Here is an 18,109-nt window from a genome sequence, read left to right as displayed (position 1 = left end):
CAACACCATGTAGTACAAGTGCTTTAGTGACTAACATTGAAGAAGTTGAAGGAGCCTCACAAAGAGTATTGTCAAGTTCGCCCGCAACAATTAACAACAACAATGATAACAAATCCTTTGTTTGAATCATGGATCACTAACGATATATATGTTGTTACTTGGTTGGTTATACAACTCCATGGCATCATAAGTGGCTATTCAGCTAATGAGATTCACCCAATACTAAAGATTTGTAGGAAGCAATACAAGATCTCTTAGGTGTTCAGTTAAGAGTTGAAGAAGATTAATCCTTTGGAAAACCTTTCAGACAACCTAAAAATGTAACTCTAAAATGAAGGATTACTTATGCATTGTAAAAACTAAGGATGGTAATCTTGGTCAAGCTGGTAGCCATGTACATCCCTCATCGTGCACTTGTTTCACAAGTTATACTCGAGTTAGATCAACATGGTGATCTCTCTATCGTTCAAGAAAAACCAAATATATTTTGCTTGGACATGCTATCGGAGGTTTTCATATTTGAAAAACAATTATAGCACCAGAACACTAAAAAAGTTACTAGTAATATTATTCTGAATGCCACTGTCAATATGGCACAAAGCCAAAATTCAAGTGAACCCAGACCCCACAGTGATCCATAGTTCCATGGGAAGAACAAAAATAGTTTCAATGGACATCTAGGAGGATCAAATAATCGTAGAGGCAGCGGTCGATGATGTAACAAAAAATCAACGTGGTAAGTATGGTCATTCTACTCTCATATGTTATAATAGATTATATTTAATAAAAATTGTTTTAGTCCCTTAGCCCAAGAACGAGGAGGACAAAACTCCAACATGCCATAAAATCCAAACCTAGCTGCTTTTTGTTACTTAGAACACAAAACTTTTTGTCACTTAGAACACAAACCTTTTTGTCACTCCAAAGACTGTTATTGATCATAATTGGTACATTGACAGCGGAGCAAAGAATCATGTTGTGGTTGAATACTCAAATCTAACTAATTCAACTGAATATTCAAGTATAGAAAAAGTTATTGTGGAAAATGGAGACTGTTTGTATATTTTCTATGTTGGTAATTCATGTTTAACTGATGGTTTAATGTTTCAGTGTAGTCCCGATCTTTCAAGTCCTGCCTATTTCTTAAGGGATAAGAGCCCTACACAGTTAAATAAATTTAAACTACATGTATTAATTTCTATGGCTAACCATGTATTATTAAAAGTACTAGTGAATTAGAAAAATAATAACATAAATTAATTTGTATGGCTAACCATGTATTATTAAAAAATTACAGAGAAGAGAAAAAGTACACTTACTTTTGTTGATTACTCTATATCTATCAAACGCCAAATTGAGGCACCACCACTTGAAATCCTTCATATTTTTTAAGTTGAGATTTTGGTTTGTGGGAACCAAAATTGAAAAAATGAATTTTTGTAGAGAGATTTTTTTTTCCTTTAAGAGAAAACGCATAGAACCCACAATACCTTTTTTCCATTATGTTATACTATTATCTCCCTCTACTTCTTAATCCTGAAGAAGAGAGAGTTAGACAGGTTCTTGGATGACGTGGGAGAGAACCCCACGATTCCATTTCTTTGATTTTAATTTAAAATAAAATAAATTAACATTAAAATAATTAATTAAATCATATTTAAATGAATATCTTTAACCTAACTCATAGTTTTAATTTAATTAATTTAATTAAATAAATTTAAACTAGACTATTAATTAATTTTCTAATTAATTAATTTTTAAATTAAATATCTTATATTTAATTTAATTCAAATTTGAATCATATTAAAAATTATAAATTTCTCTCATAACCTATAGTTTTAATGTGTATCATATACATATTAAATTTTAACGTATCGTTTTAATATGAATTTAATTCACATTAAATTAATATTTGAATTCATTCAAATATTTTATTTTCTCCCAAATTAATTTTGAATCATATCCAAAATTAAATTATATAATAAAGTTTAATTAAAATATAAATTTTAAATGATAATGTATCACCATACATTATATTAATTCCCAAAGTAAATTTGAACATTTCAAATTACAACCAATATTTATAAACCGCATTACTCTTTACGAGTAGGAAGAGGACCTTATGGACTCATAAATCAGAAGCTACTACGATATGAGATTAATTGGCTAAACTCATTAACCACATTAATCAATATTCGTTAACTATGTGTACAATTTACTAGACTCATAGCTGAACTATTCTCATTGTAGATATATTTCTATGGCCACAATATAGACCAATAACATTAAACTAGTCTTGCACAAGTATTCATAACACAAGTTGGGTCAAATTATCGTTTTACCTACGAGTTACTCTTCTAGTCCTTAAATATCAATGCTCTTCTAATGAACAACTTGTTTATGGTCTAACCACTAAACAGAAACCCATCTCATGCCATAAAGAGGGTATAGCTATTTCTTCAAGTCTCAGAGACACCATTTAAGGGAACACTCTTCTACTTACCCTACAGTTGGAAATGAGTAAATTTCATCTTGCGTGATTATGTTTCCAACTTCTGACTTGATCTTGTCCCCAAAATGATAAGTATATTGAGTTGACAATCTGGTCACACTCACCCGTACAAATCAAAGGACAATCTTTCACAAACAGGAGTTCATAATACACTCAAGATTAAGACTAAATCATCCCAATAAAATAGAAACCTAACTAGCTATCGAAGTTACATCTAGTAGTTCTTATTTCATGGTTCAATCTTATGTAAGCTCATCGCATAGCATACCCTCACTCGCATCTCACCTACACGAACACGTTGGATCATTGCGTATGTATCAAATACAAAATAAGTTGTATCCATAGTGTTACTGGAATAAGGTACCGAGCCTTATCCCCAACTTAGGATGTTAGTTTATTGGATTTAGGTTATTAAGACAAAGTTAATAATATAATCAATAGCGTTTATTGAAATTATAATAATATCATTTTATTAATAACGGTCAACATATTACATTTAATATCTACGAGTTTTAGGACATAAAACTCAACAATCCTGATGTTAATTAGGCATCTAATATTGATGATCAAAAATCCGTTACAACATATTATGTGTTTATAGACACTAATCTAGTGTGTTGGTCCTCTAAGAAGCAAATTATTGTTGCTCAGTCTAGTATGGAATTGAAATATCATGCTCTGACTCTTGCTACCTCTAAGATTATTTGGTTGCAGCAACTTCTATCGAAATTGAATGTTTCTCTTCATCCATGAAATCGGTCCTTTGGTTTGATAACCTCAATACGAGTGCTCTTGCTACCAATGCCATATTCCATACTCGAAAGAAAGATATTGAAATTAATGTTCATTTCATTCGAGACCAAGTAGTGCTTCGTAGTGTTATGGATGTACGGTATGTTCCTTCCTAAAACCAATTAGCCAACTTCTTAACCAAACCTCTCACTCATTCATAGTTCAAACTTTACATTCCAAAACACGAATTAATAAATTTGCCCTCTTGTTTGAGGGGGATGTCACACCCCACCCCAAAGTCACTTCCAACGATTAAGTGGAGGCGTGTCGCCTATACCTTTATTGCGTACTTCTCGCAAGATAACGCGTTAAAGACCTAGTAAGTAGAACATCTTACTAAATTTGTCCTTTCGCGAGTCTTTACCTTGGACTTAGACTCTCTTTACTCGACGAAAAATTGCAACTTCTAATATTGACTTTATCGCTTAGTATGATGCAACTCAATTTTAAATCTTAGGCAAAAATCTCAATAGATAATGATAAAACAGCGGAATACATGATTACTTCTCTTCATTAACTTAACACTTTTACAAGTTTGGATATTACAATTACAATTCTTAAACTCTCTTGGCACTGATACTTGGCTACCATCTGCCTAATGCCTATGTCTCTTCTCGCCTACCACCTGGGGTTACTTCTTGAGCCAGTTAATTAAACGCGTGAGACCTTTTCTTCGGCTCGGCTCTATGACTCTTTTACTCTCTAAGATTAAAGGCGAATTCTTATCACCTTCTTCTTTTTTGCTTTTTGCCACTAACGTTGCTCTCTATAAGAGATACTTAAAGGTCTAAAAGTGACACTTCCACTTTTCCATAAGTTGCCCAACTACCTCTTTTATGTCATCACATTAGGGCTATCTTCGCTTAACATCTGTTCCTTTTCTCCGACCTTGATGTCTGGCTTGCTCACTTCATCCTGTAGTAATGCACATTATTCCTTTCCATCTCACCAAACATTGCTTTTGAAGGTTGGGTACTTTGAGGCATGAAAACTTCCACTTCTTTCATTACCTTAGACGTCCACGACCCACCTTAAAGATAGTGTTTAGGGCTTCCTTTCCCTGAACTCAATCCTCTAGTTCTCTCACCTCTTGAGCTAGGTTTTACCAACCTCATTGTGGTATTTGCCTTCCCTCATAACTAAGTTTTCCACGTTAAGGATTGAAATTTGAATTGGATTACACTTTTATCTTTTAAAATCATACCTTTTATTAGTTTTTCTTAATATAAAAATTTAAAGAGGTAAATAAAAATTGATAAAACTAAAGAGTTGTTGCAAAAAAAATATATTTGAGTAAGTTGTTTCCAATTCTTATATAAGATTATTTAGTCACATATTTAAATTAATTAAAACTATAAGAAAGTTTGCTTTAATATTGTCTTGGTTACTAAGTTTTGATAAAAAGGTGCATTTAGTTCCTAAATTTTTAAATTTGACCATTTTGGTCATGACTTTGAAAAATATTTAAATCTTTTTTTTCTATCATCATTTTTATTCAATGCATTACTAGTCTTCTTTTGGCTCTCCTAATGCAAGTTTTTTTTTTTATTGAATTGGCAGGCAGCATATTTAAGTAGTGATCCAGATTACTTGCCATGCAAGAAGAAAGGGTGTGTGGTGCCTCCAGTAGGGGATAAATGTGAAGAACCAACATGTATTGCCACGTTGTCATTTCACATCATCAACTTTCGAACTGACGTGGAATTTTTCCTCTTTGATGGTGGCTTTCTCACCCCTTGTCTTCTCTACAAATCAAAAACTCTCTCCTTCCAAAATCCAAATGCTCCATTGTACGGACATCTGTCTTCTATTGATTCTACTGCTACATCTGTGAGTATTATATTCCTCCCCTTTCTAATTTTCATAAATACTTCATCTGTATTTCCAATATTATTACTTATCTTCCTACGTTTCTGAAAGTTGCTTTTTAGGTAGGATCATTTTAAAGATATGCAAGATCACACTTTCTCTAGCTAAAACATATTTTAAGAAGATATTTGTTTCATGAACATTGAAAATCATCTTCAAAAGATTTAAATTACAACCCAGGAGGAGCTTGATTTTTTTTTCTTTTTTGAAAAGGTCTTTTAAAGACGACTTGGGGGTGATGGGATTCAAACCTAACACCTCTTGTCTTCCAGAATATATAGATTCCAATTAAGCTAAGTTCATGTTGACAACATGGTTATTTTTAGTAAATAAGAAATACTAGAAAGTGTACCAATCTAGGGGGTGTCTTTTAGATTAATGAAATGTGTTCATTAATTATTACTCATTTGAATCTTAATAAAATCTATTTATATGAACTGTAAAAGCTTTCCAGAAGTAGGTGATATCTCATTGAACGGAGTTATTAAAGTTACAATGTTCTTTTACTTCCTTTTCCTTTAGCTATCACTCTAGCCTTTAACTAAATCAAAGTAACAACCTAAAAGTAAAATAAACTATTTAATTTTACTTTTTCAATTACTTTCATAGCAAGGTTTTACATAAATTGATATCATAACACTCCCTCTCAAGCTGGAGCAAATATGTCAATCATGTTCAGCTTGTTGCACAGATAGCTTATTCATGCTCCATTTACAGCTTTGGTTAGAATATCTTTTAATTGTCCTCCAATCTTTATATATCCTGGGAGCACCAACCCATCTTGAATTTTCTCACGAATGAAGTGACAATCCACCTTAATATGTTTATTTTGTTCCTATGTTGGAGATATATCTCTGTTGCAAATCAACTCAGATTCTTTTTGTGGTGAATACCAAAGTGGTAAACAAATTAAAGCTTTACATAAAAAGCTTGGGCAGTGATATATTAACAAAATTCTAGAACTACTTCATTTGGGTCAAATGGGTCAAATGCAATCTGAAAGTCTTGGAGGCAAAAATATGCTTTTGTGTTGTGTTGATGATTACGCTCGTTATACATGGGTTAAGTTTTTAAGAGGAAAATCAGATAATGAAAAAGTCTTATAGAAACGTCCAAATGATGATGGAATTCTCGATGATGACCTAAATCAGAAAAATACAGATGTTCCTCTAGTTGTTCCTAAAGACAATAACATCAATGAAAACATTAATAACTCTCAACCTTTTACCAATTCAAATGAAACTCTAGAATCCTTAAAAGAAAGTGCTCCTTCCACCCGTGTCTAAAAGAATCATTACTCAAGCAGTATTGTTGGTAATCTAAATACTGGAATAACAACTAGAAAGAAAGACAAAGTTGATTATGCCAAATTAATTGCCAACATTTGCTCTAGCTACGTCACATGTTGAACCCACTTCCATGAATCTCAAAGATGAATCCTGGATTAATGACATGCAAGAAGAACTTGTACAATTAAAGAGAAATAATGTTTGAATTCTAGTTCTAAAACCTGATTCACCAAATATTATAGGAACAAAATGAATTCTTAAAAATAAAGTAGATGAAAGTGGTATATTAACCAAAAATAAACCTAGACTTGTAGTCCAAGGTTACTCTCAAATTGAAGGGATAGATTTTGAAGAAACTTTTACTCTTGTAACTAGACTTGAAGCCATAGCCTTATGCTTAGCATTTTATGTCTACAAAAGTTCAAGCTATATCAAATGGATATCAAAAGTGTCTTTCTAAATGGGTACTTAAATAAAGAAGTTTATGTTTCTCAACCCAAAGGATTTATAGATCCTGATCACCCTCAACATGTCTACAAGCTTAACAAAGCCTTGTATGGCCTCAAATAAGCTCCTAGACCTTGCTCTGCAAGACTCACTATTTTTCTAGCACCCAAAGGATACACTTGAGGAGGAACTGATAAAACCTTATTTATAAACAAATCAGATAAAGACTTTTAAATAGTTGGTTAAATTTATGTTGACATAATTTTTGTTAAATTAAGCCCATAACAAGTAAAATTTTCATTTTTCTTTTAAAAAAACTCAGAGTTTTCTACAAAACAGCCATTATTTTCTTTGCTAAAAGATTTCTTCAAATTTTCAAACTCCAAGCGAGAGTACCAGAAACTTTCCATCTTTTTTCTTCAAAGCCTTCTGAAATCAATCTTCCAGTTTTCCTCCTTTCGTTTCTGCAACAATGGCGAACACCAAAAAATCTAAATTCCAAGCTCGCTTTCCTTCAGAAGCTTCTTCCCAAGACAAAAATCCTAGGGAAATATCCATGGAGTTTAGATGAGAGGGCCTTCTTCGCCAAGCTTTAAATGGCTTAAAATGATCATTTCTCGTCGTCCTTTTGAAAAATCTGTTAAATTAAGGAAGTCTTCTGCTGACACAACCTTCGATTCTTCCATGCATTCGATTCCTAAGGTTCATAAAATATTCATGAGTCTTCTTTACCAAAAAATTCTAGGTCACATTCTGAAGAAAGAGGTAAATTCTCGTTGCCCTTTTTAAAGTGGTAATATCCTCAAGAAGGCTAATTCTGACTTTGGTGATATTTGTTGGCTTCAAATCTCTAAACAATTCTTTGTCATGAGTCATATGGTTGGTTCAGCCACTGTCAATCAGCTAGCTTTCATTTGATTCACCAGTCATGAAAAATGTAGCCACAAACAATTTATCCTCTTCCTCCTCCTGATCAGCAATTTTGGCCTCTACACCTTATTGTTGATTCTTGTTTCTGCAAATTACAGCATCATGCCTCATTTGGTTACATTTGGTGCACTTGGCATCCGGTCTCCTCAAACATTTAAAAGGAGGATGACCCAATTTATTGCAATGTTGACATCGAAGGTAGGATCCTTTCTTGACTCCTGCTCTGTTGTAAGCTGAAGATTCACTTGAAGAAATTTGATTCTAGCATTCTCATGATGCTTGGCTGGGAAGGATCCTTCAACAGCACCTTCATGTCTCATGGCTCTTCTTTGTTCCTGTGCTTGCAAAGCATTGAGCATCTCTGCAAGAGTAATTTGAGTTAAATCTTTGGTATTTTCTAAAGCACAAATAGATGCCTCAAATTTTTCTGGCACTAATACAAGAATTTTTTCAACAACTCTCGAGTCCTTGAACTCAGAACCGAGTAATCTGATTTGATTTGCAATGTTCAGCAACCTAACAGAATACTCTTTAATTGATTTTGTTTCCTTCATTTTTTGCAACTCGAATTCTCGAATCAAGTTTAGCACACACATTCCTTTGATTCTCTCATTACCTTCATACTCTGGCTTGAGATAATTCCATATCTCATATGCTAATTTCAGACTCATAATTCGAGTGAAGATAGTAGATGAGACTGCAGCGAACAAACAGGCCTTTGCCTTGGATTTCTTTGTCTTCTTTTCCTTTTGTGCTTTGATTTGCGTCATGGTAGGATTGCCTGGAAGAACAGAAATTTCATAATCCTCCTCCACTGCTTCCCAAATATCCAAAGCTTCCATATATGCCTCCATACGAACTGCCCAAACTTGGTAGTTGTCTCCATCAAATATCGATGGAGACATTGAAGAGAAACTGGAACTTGCTTCAACATCCATGACCCAACAACTTCACACTCATAGATCCGTTAAGAAAAACGCTCTGATACCAATTGTTGTTTTCTAAAAAATGATTACAGTAGTAAATTAAAGACACAGAAATGTAGATGTATTTCATTCAAAGAAATATTAAAATATTAAAAGTCTTAAAAATAACTACCCACTAATAACATGACCCTAAACTTTCTCTATGCTTACAAATCATGAATATTGAAATAACTCATTCCTAAAAATAGGAACAAACTTGGACATAATAAAAATAACAAGAAATCAATCCTAAAGCATTAACAATCTTTAATATATACAGCCTTCAAGTAAGTCCTTGGTTTCTGAGCTTACTGCTGGTATTTTTTCTCAATGGCTTTCAAATGGCCAAATACCTGCTGTCTCATTTAGGGTCAAGTATGCTATCTTGCATAAAATTAGTATAGCCAACTGATTCCCTTCCACTCATGCCTCTAGTGTCTCTACTTGCTAGCCTTCTTTACCGCATTGGAACTGGCTCATCGATCAATGTTGGTCAGTTTATTTATAATAAGTTTTTTAATCATGTTGACACCTTTGGTGTGAAGCTTCTCATTTGCTTCTCAAGACTTTTATCAAGCATTTTAGTACTCCAGCATCCTGAAGTTTTAACAGATCAAGATGTCCTTGGACCTACTCCTACAACCTTGCATTTGAGTTATAGACTTTTCTAGAGAACTCATGTTCAAGACATTGAGCACAGCGTTCGAACTTCTAGATCAACTCACTCGTCAAATTCATAAAATATCAGCATTTCTCCTAATTGTTAATTCCTCCTACTTTGGCTGCTAGAATTATTAGAGTTTTATCAAAAGCATCCAGGTCTTTGAGTGATTGATCCATTTTCTTTCTGAACGCTGGACTAAGTAGATGCCTTAGATCAACATCTAAATACTCTTCTTCTTTCAACATCTGGTGGTTCTGCTACCCATAGCTCAGAATAAAGTTAGTTTTTTGTTTTACGCGAAGGGGGAGTAACTATGAAGTCAATGTTGGCTGTTACTATTAAGTGTAAAGTTATCATTGTTGTCTGTGAAGATTTTGCTGGAAATAGTAGTGTTTATACTAATTTTTTATGAAGATTTATTACTGTTGTTTGTAATTTTGAAGACTTGATTTTATGACCCTATGATGTTTAACTATTTTGTGAAGACACTACAATTACAACTGTGAATGAATATGTCTTTTGGTAATTATCTTGGCTTCTGGTACTCAGTTCAAGAAAGAATAAGGTCATAAACTTACAATTGAAGTAAATACACCCAATTTCTCTAAGAGTTACCTTAGTTCGTCACGGAGATTGAAGAAACAAAAGAGATTTGATGGAGAAAGATAGACATTCTTGAAGCAAATTGAGAGAATTTTATTGAACAATTGAGAAAATTTACACAAATTTAAGAGAATTATTGCTTACAAACTAAAAATGATTGAGATATGCAATTAATAAAATGAAATTAGGGCTAAATAGGGCTTAATAATGGCAATTATTAGGGTTGAGGAACGCACAGAGAAGCGCGTCTTAATTCGTGTCAAAATGTTCGAAGCGTCTCGACACTTGACTGAATGTTGCTGAGTGTCGTGACGCTTGCATGTCAACGCCTCTGCCTTCAAGTGTCGATGTGCAACGCTTGACTTTTATAAAATTATAAAATTGTCCCTAAAGCTTGTTCTGACTCGTTTTGCTCTGTTTTAAGCAATTTCGTTGCATTGGGCTTATTATGATGTCGTTTATTGTTTCCTACAATAAGGTAAGTTTAATGAATATATGAAGTGATATGAGGGGAGAGTTAAACAATAAAAATCATGTCAAATATAGTCCTAACAATTAAAAAAAAATATAGTTAAAGGATCTATCACGGATAGAACATGAAATTTTACTACATTTTGTAAAAAATTTCAACACTTTTGTCATTTACAATAATTTTTCTATGTTAATTAATAATTAATTTTTTATGTGAGTGGTGAGATCATTTGATGCACAAAAATGGATGATCCCGAGATGCATGTACTACCTTTCCATTTTTATATTTTATAAATAAAATTTTTCTTTCATCAATTTATCAATTTTTTAATTTATTAAATTTTGATAATATTTTTTAAGCAGAAATTAAATTAATTGTTGCAAACTACCAAATATGCACTAACTTTTCTTACTGTGTGGTGGATTTAAACTATGAATCTTTTTGTCAATTGGCCTCAATCTACGTTGAGGACGACAAATCTTCTGGTTCTTGATATAGATGAATGTCAATTAAGTTAAACTTTTTTTGGCATATAAAAGACTAATTGTTAATTACGATTAAACTTCCAAAATTAATATATAGTGATTGATTTGATTTTTTCGTTCTGGGAAGGGAAGTCTCATCATGGCCCTATCCCCCTCCAATTGTTGTACTAAACAAGAACAAAACTATTTAGAGAGTACAAAATCTAAATTGTTTTGTAAGGTTTTTTTTTCCTATTATTTCATTTTCTTCGCATTGATACCTCCTTTATTGCTTAGAAATTTTCAATTTAGTCCATTATATTTTAACAGTTTTGAATTATGAAACTTTGTATTGAATTACTTTATGTGGTTCTTCCATTTACATGAAGCAAAAATAAAATGCTTATTTCTATCATGAATATAGCTCTACTGCAATGATAAATATGCTTTGTGATCGGATTATGTTCTATTCTAATAAATAGCTCTATTGGCATAATTTTTCTTCTTTGGAGGTATGAAATTCAAATCTCACCTCTCTAATGGTTGTACTGAAAGAAATAATATGTTAAAAATATGCCTTTTTATAATTTATGTAGATGAGATTGAGTTGGGTTAGTGGAGATGGAGAGCCTCAACAAGTTCAATATGATGAAGATGGAAAGATACAAACTTCTCAAGTTTCTACTTTCTCACAAAATGACATGTGCAGTGAGTTCTCCTTTTCCATTAATCTCCTAATTTCAACACTTTTGTTTTCAATTTTTCTTTTAAGAAAATAATTTTATTTCAACAATTAATTAACTCTCTAACTTTATAGTTAAAACTGTGTATAATTTCTAAGTCACTTAGCTTTTAATCATATATTACCATCCAAGGGTGTATAAATTTTATGCCAATTGTTGTCATCATTTTACAATCTTTACATCCCATGGTGTACAAAGAAAAGTTCTTGACTTGTCCCATACCAACTAGAAGAGATTATAATGTTTGATCATAGTGTCAAATTGTAATCAATGCTTTTGTAATAATTAGAATCTTTTCCCTAATTATTGGGCTGCCTTTCTATAACTTTATCATTAGATTTATCTCTAGCCCTCTCTTGACTTTCTGTAGTAGTTTTTTTTACCTTAATGAAGTGAGAGTGATGAAGGCGTTATGGAGTGTTCACAAAAAATGCAATCAACGCATGTTGATACTTTTATTGATATTTCCATGTCTAATTTCTATGAGTTCGACATTGATGTAATGGGTGAATCGATAATTTGATATTATTGTGGACATTGACATATATTAAACTTTGTTGATAATATATATGGGTGTGTATGATATAGATGCATCATTTCTTCAAAGTCCAGCGAAGGATTTTGGATGGCATGATCCTGGCTTCATTCATACAGCAATAATGACTCAACTTAAGCCTTCTACAACCTATTCCTACAAATATGGAAGGTATATGTATTGTTCCTATTTTAAACCCTAAACCCAATTCAAAATGGAAAAACAAAAGAGGTTGTGTGTGTATGTGTGTAGTGAGAAAGTTGGTTGGAGTGAGGAAACAACATTTAGAACACCACCGGCGGCCGGAGATGAAACTGATTTTAGCTTTATTGCATTTGGTGATATGGGAAAGGCTCCTCTTGATTCTTCTTCAGCTGAGCATTACATTCAGGTACTATCGATCTGCATATATTTTTGAAATTAGCATTGATGGATTAGGGCTTAATGGTATATATATTTTGGGGAAATGAACAGCCAGGGTCGATCTCAGTGGTGGAAGCAATGAAAGAGGAAGTAGAAAGAGGGGAAATAGATGGAGTGTTTCATATTGGAGATATAAGTTATGCGACTGGTTTCTTAGTTGAATGGGATTTCTTTCTTCATCTTATTAATCCCATTGCTTCTCGTCTTCCTTACATGACTGCCATTGGTAACCATGAGAGGTATTTCAAATATAACCCCTCTCTTTTCATAATTATTCCGATTTTAGATTTCAGAAATTATTCAAATTTATAAACAAACATACTCAAAACTCCTTCTCGTCTTTTAATTAGTTAATTCAATGTGCTCTAATAAGTATTTAAACTTTAAAACATGCAGTCTAGCTAAGTAACAAATTCATTATGGGGTGTATTTGGTTTGATGTCTTCTCTTGAAAAATTATTTTGAGTACTTTCAAATCATATTTCAAACAATTTTTTTTTCTTACTAATCGATCTAAACATGGTATGTTTCAATTTGAGGGTGTAGAGACTACCTTCAATCGACGTCGGTATACACATTTCCTGATTCAGGAGGAGAATGTGGAGTTCCTTATGAAACATATCTTCAAATGCCAATTTCTGGTAAAGATCAACCTTGGTATTCCATTGAAATGGCTTCTATTCACTTCACTATCATCTCAACTGAGCATGACTTTACTATCAATTCACCACAAGTAATCATTTCTACTCCAACTCTTTTTTCTTTTTCATATTCATTCAATTCAATTTGTTTTAATTAAATATATATATACTGTTTTTTCTATTAACAGTATGAATGGATGAAAAATGACATGGCATCTGTTGACAGGTCAAGAACACCGTGGCTCATTTTTGCTGGGTAATTAAGTTTAATTTATTACAAATCTACATCTTTAATTTGAAAGTGTGGCAATGTGATGATACATATACCATTAAATTTCCAATACATAACTCAGAAAAATATTATGTAAATTTTTAGGATTTATGAAGCCCTGATTAAGTTGGATGAGTTATTATAATTATTATTATAGTCTATCTGTTATAATAATTATACTATTTTAGACCAAAATAGTAAACACTATTCTATTTGTGACCTACAAATGTTATATTAGAATAAAGTGAATTATAATTTAGTGTATATTACCTCTCATTTAGAGGTTTTATAAATTTCTTTTTAAATTAAAAATAAAACAAATGTATGATGAAGATTTAAATTAGTTCCAAATAACTTTTGAAATTGAATTGTAGGCATAGACCCATGTACAGTTCCATAAGTGGTTCACTTCTCATTCCTAGCGTTGATCCAAGCTTTGTTGCAGCTGTTGAGCCACTTCTCCTACAAAATAAGGTTCACATATCCTCTCTTCTAACCCTAAATTCTTTCTTTTCAAAATACCTTTTTATTCCCTCCACAATTTTGGTTCCAATTTATACTTTGTTATTTATTAATTTTGTTCAGTTTAGTTTTCACATGATCTATTCCATTCATTAATAAGAAATTAACACAACCGACCAAAAGTGGCCGATACTCCCGAACATTTAAAGATAACTAACGATGTAAAATCTCAAAACTTGTGAACAAAATAGGATCTAAACTAGCCGATTGGAGTTTAGCTCAACTAAACATAGTACAAGCTAAGAACTAAAAGATTAGTTTTTTAAGTCTTCTATGTCATTTGTATCCAAAAAAAATGAAAAGAAAAAAAAGCCTAAATTGAAACTCAAACTAAAAGTGTAAGATTTTGAAACGACCCAATACTACAGAAAATCATACTCCAGACTTATGGATAAGAAAGGTATCTTATTCCAAAAATATATAAAAATCTAAATAAATGAAGCATATTTGTTAATTATAATATATCAAGAATGTCAAAGTGATCGAAACAATAGACGATTATAAACCTCGTTAATTAACATATGCTCTTTTTATATATAGTCAAATACTCAACTCGTAATAATACAAACAACGAAAGTATATATATATATATATGATGATTAACCAAACCAACCAACCTATATATACTTTTAAGTATTATACTCATGATGAGATGTTGAGTATTATTTTGATGATTAATTAAGTTTAATATTGATGGGGATGAAAATTAATTATATATATATATATATTATATGAATGCAGGTGGATTTGGTGTTGTTTGGACATGTTCATAGCTATGAAAGAACATGTTCTATATTTAACAGCATATGCAAAGGAATGCCATTGAAAGACATAAATGGAATTGATACTTATGATCATAATAATTATACTGCTCCACTTCATGCAGTCATTGGCATGGCAGGATTTACCCTCGACCAATTCCCCCTACTTGTACTTCCTTTTTTCCTCTCAATTCTCCCACACTCTCTATTTATTTATAATTATATACGCATTTAAAATGATTATTATAAAAGGTGTGCACTGTATACTTTTTTTTGGAAGAATGATTATTCTACTTTTTGGTTTATGTTGATACAGGGAATAGAAAGTTGGAGTTTGTCTAGGGTTTCCAAGTTTGGTTATCTAAGAGGACATGCCACAAAGGAGAAGTTAAGTTTTGAAGTGAGTATACTATATTTGAGAATTCTTAAAAGGTTAATACTTTTGGTTCCTCAATTTTTTTTTAGCTTGGATTTGATTGCATCAGTTTTTTCAAACTCAACAATTTTACCCATTTTAACTTTTCTTTTACTTTACTAGAAGTATTTGACTTTGCACTTAATATTTTTATTAAAACTACTTTCTTTTTTTAATAAAACACAGAAAATTACTTTAAAGGACAAAACTTTTTAAAAATACTTACAAAATACCACAATTTATCTTGATAGACTAAGATAGGCTACTATATATGTTCATCATGATACAGATATACAAAGATAGTAGTTTATTTTGGTCTATCGTTGTTCATCATAGATAGATTATGATATTTTGTAAATATTTTTGCATTTTAAAATTTAAAAAAAGTTTTCGTTTTAGCTTTCTTTTAATAATAATAACAAGAAAAGTAACTATATGACCAAAAATAGAACCAAAAGTAGAAAATACAAAATCACTCTAACTACAAAAAAAAACCAAAAATTGACCACACCACAAAATGTGGTTGAAAAATTGGTTAACTCCAACAAAAATTTATTGTTGCCCAAGATGCACCCAAATATTTTTGTTTCTAAAATATCTTTCATCTAAGATAATATCACTCTAAACTTGATAATGATTCAAAAATTTTGGTAGAATGAGTATGAGTTGAAGTAATTAATCATTCTAGCAATGATACTAAGAAAGCATACCAATAAATTAAATTCATGACTTCTTGCAACTTTAGGTACATTACTTTTTAAAATTGTAGAGTTTGAGTTTTGGGCAATGATGTTGTTTAAAACTTCTTGATTGATAGAGTACCCTATAGTGAAGATGTATTCCCGTAGGGATAAACATAGAAAGAAGAAGAGAGTTAGTTAGTAATTCTCACTGTGTGGGCCCTTAGGAGTATTACTATTAGAGTGGGACAAATTATTCTATTAATTTTCTTAGTATTTGCCTATTTATGTATCTTATGAATGATGGGGGTGAGTATCTTTTTGTTGAATGATTTTGGTATAGAACTCTCATTAGAGAAGTGTAGAGAGATTGGGGTCGGAGCTCTTGAATCCTCATCCCAACAGTTGATAAATAAAATTGTAGCTAAGGTCTTAACAATTTTTGTATCAAAGTCGTCGTTCTTGAAATGGTTGGTAAGATTGAAGCTAGGGTGATTGAACTGGAAGAAAGTTTGGAGGGAGTAACCACAAGAATGTTTTAAATGGAAAGTAGAGTAGAAGCAAAAAAAAGTTGCAAGCAAAAGAATGACAATTAGCATTCGAAAGGAAGATGGAAACAGAGTTTGTGGAAGCAAAAATTTAAAGAACAATTACCGAACAAAAGATTGAGGACAATCTATCAAAAATGAGTGAGGATATGAAATTGTTGATATAAGGGATGGGGTGATGGGAAGTGCTTCAAAAGGATCCAAATCTAGTGAAAGAATTATAACAGACAAGAAAAATTAGGGAATAATGAATGAGGAACAAATTCATGAAGAAAAAAGTTAAGGGAAAACTAACTCAGTTATGAATGAAGGAATTAGAGTACCTTGTGCATCAAACCAGTGTGAGATACCCCTAGTCGACATGAGATTACGAAAATTAGATGAACTAATATTTAAGAGAGGAGAAGAAGGAAATGTGGATAGATGGTTACATAGTGTGGAACGTTATTGTGTGGGTGAATAGACTGGTGGAGAGAGATAAGCTGGATGTGACAGTTCTTTGTTTGGAAGGAGAAGTGTTGGATTGGTATTATCGAAAAGAGGATCGAACGAAGATTAGTAGTTGGGCAAAATTGGGCAAGATTCATGTAGACTAGTCAGAGGGATAAGAACGTGAGATTGATGAAATTGCAACAAGAAACCACCATAAGGGAATATAGGCTGCGATTTGAGCAGTTTTTTGTCAACTTTACGGATATGAGTGATGCAACTCTAGAAAGTAAATTTGTGTGTGGGCTGAAGGAAAAAATCCAAAGAGAGATCCGTAAATTAAATTCAATGGATCTAGAAGGTAAAATGTTAATGGCTCAAGTAATAAAAAATGACAAAGTGGTCCAACTAAAAAGGATCCATGGGACGAGTAAAAATCCTAGTATGTCAAATAAAACATTGGGTAATGGGTCGGTCAATCAAACTGGGTCAAAGAGAATAGATCGGGTCGCAACGTCAAGAACCATTACAACTAACCCTAGTCACAGTTCATTACTTCCCCTCACAATTCTAATGTGAAAAATTCAATGGCTCAACCATACCGCCGAATGATCGACAATGAAATCAGAATTAAGAAGGAAAAGGGACTATGTTTTTGGTGTGATGAGAAATTCAGCCCGGGACACCGTTGCAAAAGACAAAAATTAAATATCATTGCTATTCAAGAAAGGGAGGAATTAAGCAATGGAATTGATAAGGTAACAGGGGAAACTGATGATAAGGAGGATAAGGAAACTAATGAGATTGCGAATTTATCGTTGCATTCGTTGGTAGGTCTTAGTTCTCCCAAAACTATAAAAATAAAAGGCAAAATTAGGGGTCGCAAGGTTGTCATGCTAATCAATGGGGGAGCTACACACAACTTTATTTTGAAGGAGGTGGTTAAGGAATTAAAAATTTCAATGGAAACCTTAGATGCTTATGGCATTGTTTTGGGAACAAGGGGTGTAGTTTGAGCAACAAAAATGTGTAAGGATGTGAAAATCTAATATCGTGAACTTATCAATCACTCATGATTTTCTTCCTCTACCACTTGGAAGTGTCGATGTCATTTTGAGAGTTACATAGCTGGAA

General features: G+C 32.3%; 1 protein-coding gene across 4 annotated transcripts in view; it reads left to right on the top strand.

Annotated features, from left to right (window-relative positions):
- Positions 1-18,109, top strand: part of LOC101202910 (probable inactive purple acid phosphatase 27) — a 28,633-nt gene that overhangs the window by 6,516 nt on the left and 4,008 nt on the right. Inside the window, exons 3-12 of one of the 4 annotated variants that reach the window (XR_004216482.1) lie at positions 4,865-5,134; positions 11,604-11,715; positions 12,339-12,456; positions 12,538-12,676; positions 12,760-12,947; positions 13,255-13,441; positions 13,538-13,605; positions 13,995-14,094; positions 15,029-15,072; positions 15,220-15,303. Coding sequence is in view for 3 of the 4 variants with exons in the window: in XM_031885130.1 (XP_031740990.1) it covers positions 4,865-5,134; positions 11,604-11,715; positions 12,339-12,456; positions 12,538-12,676; positions 12,760-12,947; positions 13,255-13,441; positions 13,538-13,605; positions 13,995-14,094; positions 14,884-15,072; positions 15,220-15,335 (1,487 nt within the window). In the remaining variant the exon portion in view is untranslated. Of the gene's footprint in view, positions 1-4,864; positions 5,135-11,603; positions 11,716-12,338; positions 12,457-12,537; positions 12,677-12,759; positions 12,948-13,254; positions 13,442-13,537; positions 13,606-13,994; positions 14,095-14,883; positions 15,073-15,219; positions 15,336-18,109 lie in introns of all 4 variants that reach the window. The other 3 variants (XM_031885129.1, XM_031885130.1, XM_031885131.1) reach the window with 3 other exon arrangements.

The sequence above is a fragment of the Cucumis sativus genome, chromosome 5 (assembly GCF_000004075.3).
Source record: "Cucumis sativus cultivar 9930 chromosome 5, Cucumber_9930_V3, whole genome shotgun sequence".
Classification (NCBI taxonomy): Eukaryota; Viridiplantae; Streptophyta; class Magnoliopsida; order Cucurbitales; family Cucurbitaceae; genus Cucumis; species Cucumis sativus.
This window is presented reverse-complemented; position numbering and strand designations above follow the sequence as displayed.